At 36.1% G+C, this 10365-nt stretch overlaps 1 protein-coding gene across 1 annotated transcript; it reads right to left on the reverse strand.

Moving 5' to 3' along the window:
* Positions 1–2254: 2254 nt before the first annotated feature.
* Positions 2255–9034, reverse strand: LOC137832056 (transcription factor LHW). Its single transcript, XM_068640033.1, has 10 exons — positions 8098–9034; positions 6956–7162; positions 6767–6848; positions 6407–6448; positions 6254–6313; positions 4082–5896; positions 3870–3971; positions 3470–3610; positions 3251–3376; positions 2255–2933 (listed from the first exon to the last, which is right to left on the reverse strand). Exons 1-10 carry the CDS (start codon positions 8190–8192, stop codon positions 2754–2756), a joined length of 2850 nt encoding a protein of 949 aa, XP_068496134.1. The 5' UTR covers positions 8193–9034; the 3' UTR covers positions 2255–2753.
* Between the last annotated feature and the right edge of the window lie 1331 nt (positions 9035–10365).

The following is a 10365-nucleotide window of genomic DNA, read 5'->3' on the forward strand; positions in this document are numbered from 1 at the left end:
GTTTTATGGGGTTGAGTTAGGTCTAAAGTCCACTTACTTGGCAACTTACCCCTCTCCCTCCAGGAAAGAAAACTATTGGTTGTAAATGGGTATATAAAATCAAATACCATTCTGATGGCACTGTTGAGCACCACAAAGCTAGAGTTGTTGCCAAAGGGTTTACCCAACTTAAAGGACTTGATTTCTTAGACACTTTTGCACCTGTTGCTAAACTCACTACCCTCCGCCTTCTGCTTGCTATTGCCACTACCAAAAATTGGATTTTAAAACAACTTGATGTCAATAATGCATTTCTTCTTCGCCAATGGTACGCCAAACTTTCTACTTTTCTTTTATCAAATAATTACTCTCGGTTGCTGATCACTCTCTTTTTCTTAAATATAATAATGATAAACTCACGGTTATTCTTGTTTATGTTGATGACTTGCTCTTAACTGGTGATGACACGGAGGAAATCAATACAATTACTGCATCCCTTCACCATCCCTTCAAGATAAAAAATTTAGGTAATCTCACTTACTTTTTGGGACTGGAAATTGCTCGCAACAGTACTGGTCTTCAATTAAGTCAACGCAAGTATACTCTTGACTGGCATGCTTGACTCTGCACCTGTGGCCACTCCTATGACTCACACCTCCCGTCTCTCTCCCGACCAAGGCTCACCTCTCGATGCTGATGCCACTCCTCAATACAGAAGACTCCTTGGACGTCTAATTTACTTAACCAACACGCGACCAGACATCGCCTTCGCTGTCTCACGTCTTTTGCGTTACCTCAAGGGCACAGGACTATATTTTTCTCACACTAGTTCACTTCACCTTTGTGGTTTTAGTGACTCTGACTGGGCAACATGTCCTACCACACGCAAATCTGTCACTGGATATTCCATCTACTTAGGAGACTCCCTAATATCATGGAAATCAAAGAAGCAGTCAACTATCTCCCGCAGCTCCTCTGAAGCCGAGTATAGAGCCCTTGCCACCACTTACTTGTCTTACCTCCTTCAGGATTTACATTTTCCTCTCTCCAAGCCTGCAACCCTGTACTGTGACAACAAATATGCCCTTCAAATAGCTTCCAATCAAGTTTTTCAAATCAAGCATATCGAAATTGATTGCCACCTAGTTCGTGAAAAACTTAAACTACTACCCATTACTTCTGCAATGCAAGTTGCTGACATATTCACCAAGCTCCTTGCTTCCGCACAATTCTCTACTCTCAAATCCAAGCTGAGCCTGACAAATAGGTGTTAATATATTTAATTTTCTATTTTAAATTATTGGGCTTTGTTTATTTGACCCAACTTTCCTTTTTCTGTTTCAGCTAGGTCTTAATCTTTTTCTTATATATACACCATGTATTTTACTCTCTCTAATATATACAAGTGAATAAAAGTTTCTTTTATATTTATTTTTCTCTACAATTAGGGTTCATCAAAACCTCTCTTCCTTCATTACGATTACGTGCGATTACTTACGCTACATTAAAGCATCACATCAAACAAAATATTCATCTTCATTTACTGTAATAGATGAACCTAATAATTCCTTCCAGAATTCAGCCCTAAGATAATTTAGGTTTATTTGACTTCTTTTAAATTAAAAAAAAAATAGGAACCCTCTCTATAAAATCCCCATTCCTAAATAAATTGAATTTTCAATTAACTAGTTGCTTTTCTTCCAAATTAAATTTTGAATCTTTAAATTATTATTCGTTGTTATATTAAAATATCTGAACACTGTACATTTATCTGACACAAGTTGATAACCGTAAAAACGAAATCACTTCACAAATCCCAAATTATGTTGTTTGTAAACGTAATTAATATGCAACGGAAAAAGAACAGGAACCACTAATTGTATAAATAAAACACAACCTTTATTCTTTATCTCTACTATTAGGGTTCTAGTTGTGCAAAATTATTAATTGCTTGATGGTACTGTAGCTAAACTAATCGTAACATAAATTTGCAATGAACTAATCATTAACAGCTATATATGATTGCAAAAACTTTGCATTCTTAATCACCTGTCATTTAACAAAACCATGAAAATACTTTAAACCTTTTACTAACTTTGACCTTGCCAAATACAATTTTAAAAAGAAAGTATTAATAACTTGTTATTCTCGCATAAAAGAAACTTAGTTATGTAATCACTTTTTGGAGTTGAAAATTTCCTTGATCCAATGGAGGTAGTTAGTTAGCACAACCATTCATGCATGCATATGATCACAGTCATTTAGCATAGACTCGTATACAAACCACACAAAGCTGATATTAATACAAAATGTATATTATAACACAGTCAATATCACCACTCCAAGAAAGAAAAAAACATGGAGAAAAATGGTCATTAAAGAGGAACACGTGCAAGAGATTGATGGGCAAACTCGTGACCACCCCCTTTGCAAATCCTACAATTTCTATACAACAACACCAATGGCATTGCTCATCAACAACATCAACAAAAGCCTTATCCCAGTTGGTGACAAATGGCATTACTCACACAAGAAAAAAAAGGATGCAAGTTATCTAAGTTGCCTAAAGAACCAGTAGACACTGCCAATACTGCCATTGGAAGGCACTGGAGGAAACATGCATGTACATAATACAAATGCAAATGCATTTGAGATGTCCTTCAATATCTAAACTCACCCCCCTCCAAACTGAGGTGAAACAGGAGTTAGACGAAGTTATGTTCACCTTAAGTCTTTCAGAGTGGATTTGATGCCAACAAACTACAAGTGGGTGTTCATTGCAAACTACTAGGCCTACCAGTTGCTGGTATCTGGGTAGCTTGTGGGAAAGAATGGTACACCATCATGTTGTTATCAGCTGCATTTGATGAAGATGACGCACCACCCTTCACTGTTTGATCCAAAAGACGAACCAGTGACATAAATATTTCCATCCTCGTCACATCCCTGTTTGCCTGCAAAGCAAAATTTGTGAGGTGACTACCACAATATACAAACTTTTCATCATGATTCATGAGCATTTTTTAGATATGCAGACACATCAAAATCAACACCCAAAGCCAGTATTACTTTTCACAGCATATTTAACATAATCATCAAATGATAATATGCAAATTTCGAGACGCTATCTATATAAAAGTTTAATATATTACAGTTATACATGAGAAAGTCAAATGTTGAAAACCAGTAGTCCCCTACAAATACCGACTTGTACAATAAGTTCATAATACTTGTGAGTTATGATCATTTATTTCCCTTGACAGTGTATTACCTCAACTGCAAAGCGTGCCCAGATCTTGTCATTACGAGCTTCCATAACTCCCTTCAAGATGGTTAAACCTAATCCTCTGATTAAGTCAGCTATTTCCAGAAAGAAACCACGCTCCTCACAAAGCATCTGCAAAAACCAAGCAAAGACAACAGATTAGAGGCAACTCCTACATTTAATGGATAAAGGGATTTTACACAATTATAAAGCTTCCATTATTACCTCTACTAGCATCTGACGAGGTGGATTAAGATCCTCAACAATGATTGGACAAACCATTGATTGCGAGCCAACCTCATATGCCCATGTAGCCCCTCCCTCAAAGTTATCTTTTAATAGCAATCCACCTTCTTTACTAACAATCTGCATATTCAGGAAAGAATGAAGTGTCAGTATTTTCCCCTCATTAATATTTCCTAAAGGTAAAACATTAAGTAGTCAGCTATTCATCCTTTTGTTATATTCATGCTGCACATATAAAAAGATTGTAGGCCAAATACAATGTTATTCGATTCAACATATCAATACAATGCTGGTGAAAACAAAACAATTACCAGATCGTAACTTGATAAGTTGCATGAATCTAACATACTGACAGAAAAGCAGGGGATGATATCTATACCTTAGATTCCCCTGTATGTTTCAGCTTGTCAGCATGCTTTGTTACACTTTGCAGGAAAAGCATATGCTTGATGGTCTTCTCCAGAAGTGCATCTATGCTACACTGTTGAATTATAATAAGAAATTAAAGAAATTAAAATCAGCACCCATATCTGACAATTAAACAGAAAGTTCAGGACTGATATGCGAGAGAGCACAAGAAAGGCTACTTACTTTTGCTCCATTTGGCACAATTTCCCTTAATTCTTTAACACGATCTTGAATCATTTGGCGATCTTTAGGTCGAGGTCTAGGATTCTCTCCAGGTTTAAGTCTTTTCCTATTTGATTTGCAAACTTCTTCTGGTCTCTTAGAGTATCCAGTTGAAACGCTGCTTTCACGTTTCACACTACTACCATTCTCAACCCACGAACTAAGCTTAGAACCATATATGGAAGTCATTTGAGAGCAGTTTCCAGCATCATCCTTGCTGCACCCAGACCTAGGAGAACTTGTTTCCCCAGCAGCTCTTTTAGCCCCATTCTTGGGAAAATCAAACAATCCCTTCAGGACATGATCAGACAGAACCTGCTTGCAGGCAGGCGAGGAAACGGAGGCAGTGCTAACCCTGGTCAATGTTGTCCTGCAAGACATTTCATCAGAACTCTGTTTTGGGGCCGATTGAGCTTTTGAAACTACAGCGTCTAAGAGGTGGTCAGAGCCCGTTCCAGAGAAGATGCCGCTCTCTGATATTGCATCTTTAACTGAATAGCTATTATCAGGACATACACCTTCCAAATTCATGCATGCTGCCTTTTTATCTAGACGCTCTCTGTTGGCCTCTGAATCAGTGGCAAGCAACTTATCCCAGTTTCCATTGAGTAGTCGCCTTTTCAAATCCACACCTAAAACATCAAAGAGATCATCCCCTGATGGAAGTTGAGTATAGGTCTCTTCATGTTTAACATTCCTTTTCACCATATTTTGACTAGTAACATCTTTATTGAGGCAATCTTGAACAAAACCAGGGATACGATCACCCATAGGCTCATGCTCATCAAGATGAAGAGATGGAATCTTAAGAGCAGCATGAAGCAAATCGTCATGTATCCTTTGATCAGTTGAAACGAAAGCATCACAGGCATTGGGAAGGTTCTGAGCAGAGTTTTCTAGATTCACGTGACTCGTAACTGATTGATTACAGAGATTAGGCACAGAACAAAGCCTAGCATCAGTTGTAGAATTGTTATTTAGAAGTCCAAACCCAATCTTGTGAGTTCCAGAAAATTCAGAAGTGGGTACTTTGGGAGAGTTTGAAACAGAGCTGTTAATCATATTTGTCCTCAAAAGATTACTCCCACTACATATTGGGATTCCTCCAAATAGTGAATTGCTACCAGAACTCAGATTCTGCTCAAGAATTTTGCCTCCACCTGTTTTCAGTTGAGGCATATTTGAGGCACTTGATGGATTCATGTTGGGATTAACGTGACTCTGTCTGCCAACACCTGATGTTTGTTGTTCCATATAGTTAAGGCTGCAACTAAGATTTGATTGATTGAAGCCAGCTAATTCATTGAATGCAGATCTGGCATTATAAGCAGAATGTTGTTGCATACATGAATCCAAATTTGCAGGTATCACTTTAGCTTCAGCCTGGATGACTCTCTTCTTCTGTTGGCCATAGGCATTTATTTTGATCATTGAATGAGCCTTAGGTTGGCAAATGCTATCAAATATTTGGTTTGGGTCATAGGTTTGAGGTGTCAATACAGAATCCTGGTAATTATCTATTTCTCCCCTTGGTGGATGAGGTAATGGAACAACAGGCCTTGAAGCAAGAGTAGAATTAGTTAGTTGGTTGGAGCCATTAGCTGCACAGGGAGTGCAGTTAGAAGTATCGACAGGTGGATCAACGGTGACGGGTACACCAAGTCTTTCATTAGAAACTTTTGCTGAATAGTCTTCAGAAAGAAGTGCAGCAGGTACACATCCCAATTGTAAGATCAAGTTCTTCACATCATTCACAAATCCAATATCTTCCATTATCTGCAGTAACAAGATTGAACAGCTGCATTAGGTAACATCGGGGCAGTACAAAAGCCAACTTACTTGGCTGCACGTATATTCAGTCACTAGAAAACTCAGGTATGTTCACAATCATGAACTTTTAAGGATAGGCACATTCTAAGTGAAAGAACTCATGCCGTTTCTTTGGTTTTCAAGAATGGACACATTCATGCCATAAATGGTGTGATCCATGAATGGTATATGGCTTTTAAGTTGACCTGAAGCACTTATTTGTAATCCTAAGAATGTCATCATAATCTCATTTTCCATCACAATATCATTAGAGACATAGTGTTAAGTTTCTTTAAAATTACAGAAAGCTTGAGAAAGACTTACGGGCAATAAAGAACCAAATTGAACAACGCCATGGGGAAGCACAGGAATAACTGCTACTGTCTGCAAACAATAATAGTCCACGATTAAGAAACAGTAAATAAAATCTAAACCAGGATAATAACTGCTACTGTGAAACATCAAAAAATCACGAACCTGCATTCCAGCAGAAAATTGGTAAAGCAACTCAGGATATACCTACAAATAAAACAGCAATAAAGAGAAATTAAAAAGAAGTTCATATGTCCACCTACTCCAAGCCTTTGACCATTCTTGGAAATATATACACTCTATCACGTAAAAGAGGCTTATGTCATTCACTTCTTATACTACATTAATATACACTCATTTTGACCAACATCCTGAGTAAAAAATATCCTTTTTAAAAAAATTAACCAAGACAATGGAAGATTATAGAAAATTGATTTGCCTTGCCATCAAACTTCAAAAGGAAACCAAGATATTCATCATAAACTATTAGCACATAATCCAGGGGGGATATAATCAACTCCATACCTCTGGTGGATACGCATCTCTGCTGAAATTGTTCATAAGAATCCACTGATAGTTTCCTGTAAATGTTGCCCGTCCAACGATCCTGGTTAACAACAAAAGACGGCACTTGAGTAAGATGGGAATGAGAAGGAAAACACTTAAAATATTGATAATGATAAACAATGAAAAGGCAGAATAGGGAGCACCAACCCTTCTCCAGCAATACTGACGGAATTATTCACTATCATTTTGTTAATCAATCCACCGACTCTGTCCTCCTCCTGAATCCCCAGTTGAGACTCAGAAGAAAACCAGCACCCCTCCCCATCTCGGTATGGAAAATTAGACATCCCAACAGTTCGTGGAGGGAAAGGAGATGGCAAGGGTTCATAGTAGTGATCTTCCCAGATTAACAGCCTGCCAAGTAATACCATACTCAGTTAACTCAAACGCACAAACCATAGCTGCAATCAGGGCATAAAGTCAAAGCATAATATTTTGGCATCTAACTGCCATGTTAGAAAACATTGTGGGAAAGCAAATACAACATTTAGAACACAAGCAACAATAGATTCATCCGTTTGGTTGAAAAACAAAAGAAAAGGTTTACAGGAGATTAAGAAAAGAAAAAACATAAAGCCGCAGTTTTCTATTTTTGTAGTTAATGTCTACCTGTAAAAGAATACATAAAGCCAAAGCACAAAGTACTAATTATAGTTCATAATTCTTTCACAATTACAAGCTTCAAGTTGAAGATCCTGAGCTAAAGCAAACCTTTTTTCTCACTTGTAATTGATTCAGGAGTTTAGTTATTTACAGCTAAAAAATTCAACCGATTTTTCAACAGAATACTCAAAGCCTCATGGTGATTAGTATTAAATAGAGAGATTATCAGATTAAACCAGCACCGTCTCAAATTAGCTCAAGAAGAAAGGGGTGAGATTTTTATTAACGAAACAAGAAGATAAGACCAAACAGAATCAAACAAGTACTGAATCAATAGACAGTGCCTTTACAAATCAAAGCAAATGAACTTCTTTTTAGTTAAAAAAACAAACTTACGTTTTAAAAAAACAAAGATTCTTGAAAACAAAACCGAAGAGAAGCAACAAAGGCCCAAATAAAGTTCCAAAACAGGAACTAACATGTGGATTTTATCTCGAAAACGAAGCAACCCCAGAAATAGAATCTAAACACTTGAGATCCCTTCTCTGAAAGTACCAGCATCAGAATCACATCCAACCGAAAAAAAAACCCAACAAGACAACCTGATTCTCCCTGAATTTCTCACAAACCAAAAGTAGAGAGAGAGAGAGAGCTCAAGGCACACAAAAAAGGCATTTGAAACTCACTTGGAATTGTTGCAACCGATCTTCCAAAACACGGCATAAGACCAGCGATTCCTTGAGCACAGAGTCCTCAAAACCTCTTTGAGCAAAAACCCCATTTGGTTTCTCGCAAAAGGGGTTCCGAAACCGGTAAAAAGTTATCCTTTTTCCAACGCAATGGAGTCACACTAGCATTCATTCACGAAGAAAGAGAGAGAGAGCAAAAGGCACATTCCCGAAAAACTAACTACCACGGCACGATCCTCTCCCCGCCTGTTTAGTCCTCAACCCCCCGCTTCGCTTTCTCTCCGGATCCAAGTTCACGACGGTCAGTTTGCGACACGAGATGGCCATCCTCCGGCAGAGGTAGTTCTAGAGAGAGAAAGAGGAAGGTAGAGAGAAAAAGAGAGCGGGAAGAGGAAGAAGAAAGAGCTCGAGAGTGACAAAGGCGAAAGGAAAAATCTACACTATCCCACGAGACTCAAGCTTGTAGAGAGCTATAACCTCCATTTGTGCAGAGAATATGGTAGAAGAAAGATAAAGTTGCAGAGAAGAAGAAGAAGAAGAGGGTGTGGTTTAGTTGGTGAGGTGAAGTGAGAGTGAGGTCGTTGGTGTCTGCGTTTACGTTCAGGTTCTGTGGAACTGTGATGTGCTTTCTCTTTCTTTAGCTTCCTCTGTTCTGTTCTGTGTGTGTGGGGTGTTTTTTTTCTCTCTCTTCCTGATGACCCTTACGAGAAAATAAATGGAAGTGAGAGGAGGGAAAAGGCTTGAGAAAAAGGAGGGATTTTGGGGAATATTAGAGAGGGAGCCACTCAGCAGAGAAAGGTTTGTCGGATTGTGGAACAGAGAAACTCTGCTTTCAACAGCACTGGTGGTGGCCATGGCAAAATTATTGTTTCATTTCAAATTTTCCTGTGTTCAAGATCATTTTTTTACCAACACTTCATTCTCTTTCAAGCTCAATCTTATTTTCAATATTCAAAAATTAATTTATATTCTTCAAATTTTATCTACTTTTAATATTTCTAACTTCATTCATGAGTGTTTAAAATCTTGGTCAGTATTTTATGTAGATCATTTTTTTAATGAGAGAAAATGTTTTTCTCTTACTTAAACACGATAAATTTGGACTATATATAAAACTAAAATTACATAATTAATCTTTTTATTTTATAAAATAATATAGAATTTTGTAGGTTGATAATACATTACAAAAAAATTCTAAATTAAATTTCATGCTAAAATTGACTGAAAACCTGAAGTGATAAACATGCATTGATAAAGAAAAGCATTCAATAATTTATCTTTCCCCATGAGTTAGTAGTGCGGGTAGCTATCTCGCTGACGTCACACATTCATTGCCCCTTGCTTTTCTTCAAATTACAACAATGCCACACACCAACAACTTTCCTGCGATGGAAAGGAGAATGAGGATATGGCACTAATGGTGCTACCAAATGGAATAAGCAATAATAGCTGCTAACTTTATCTAGGTTTGTATTTTAATTATGAAATTAAATTGAGTTAAATTTAATTGAAATTAAAAAAAAATATTATAGCTTATAAATCAACACAAATTTGAGAGAAATGTCTATCGAACTAGATTTGAAAGAAAGAGATTAAATATATTGTTTAAAAAATATATAATTTTATTTAATTAGATACTCAACTCATTACATTTTTACATAAACTAATTAAATAAATTATTATATATTTTATAAAATAATTATGGCAAAATTATTATTATTTTCTTACAATTTTATTATTTTAACATAAAAAATGTGAATGCACAAGTTTTGAATCACATGTGCTTCTACTATTAATATTTAATGAAAAATAAAAATTAATTTAAATGTTCCAATTAAAATCCGAATACGCTTTTTTCATTGTTTCTTTGAATGGTAATACCAACAAATTTAAATGAAATGGAAATGAACTTTGTTTATACTTTTTGTATCTAAATATATACTTTGTATAGAAAAAAAAATAGTGGTGGTGATGTAAAAAAATAGTATATGGTACTGTGGTATAATGTTGAAAGAAGTTACTGATTTGTAGTATGTTATATTATTGATATATGTGCAATTATTTTTCTTATATGAATAATTTATATTTACTCTTTTTTATTTAATTTTAAAAGATAATTAATATCAACAAGGGAAGACTAAGTATGTATTATTATAGATAAGAATAAAAAACAATAAGAAATATATAGAACAACTAGAAAAATTAGAAAAATATCATTTTGTTATATATTAAGAAATGCATGAATGCAAATATAAAGGTCCAATT

The sequence above is a fragment of the Phaseolus vulgaris genome, chromosome 11 (assembly GCF_051622355.1).
Source record: "Phaseolus vulgaris cultivar YP4 chromosome 11, ASM5162235v1, whole genome shotgun sequence".
NCBI lineage: Eukaryota > Viridiplantae > Streptophyta > Magnoliopsida > Fabales > Fabaceae > Phaseolus > Phaseolus vulgaris.

Excerpts from the sequence above, each read along its gene's own strand:
- LOC137832056 (XM_068640033.1), bottom strand. The coding sequence starts at position 8,192 with ATGGGGTTTTTGCTCAAAGAGGTTTTGAGGACTCTGTGCTCAAGGAAT. Across the intron at positions 3,611-3,869 it reads AACATACAGGGGAATCTAAG|ATTGTTAGTAAAGAAGGTGG; the intron begins GTATAGATATCA and ends CTGAATATGCAG. Across the intron at positions 3,377-3,469 it reads CTCGTCAGATGCTAGTAGAG|ATGCTTTGTGAGGAGCGTGG; the intron begins GTAATAATGGAA and ends TGGTTTTTGCAG.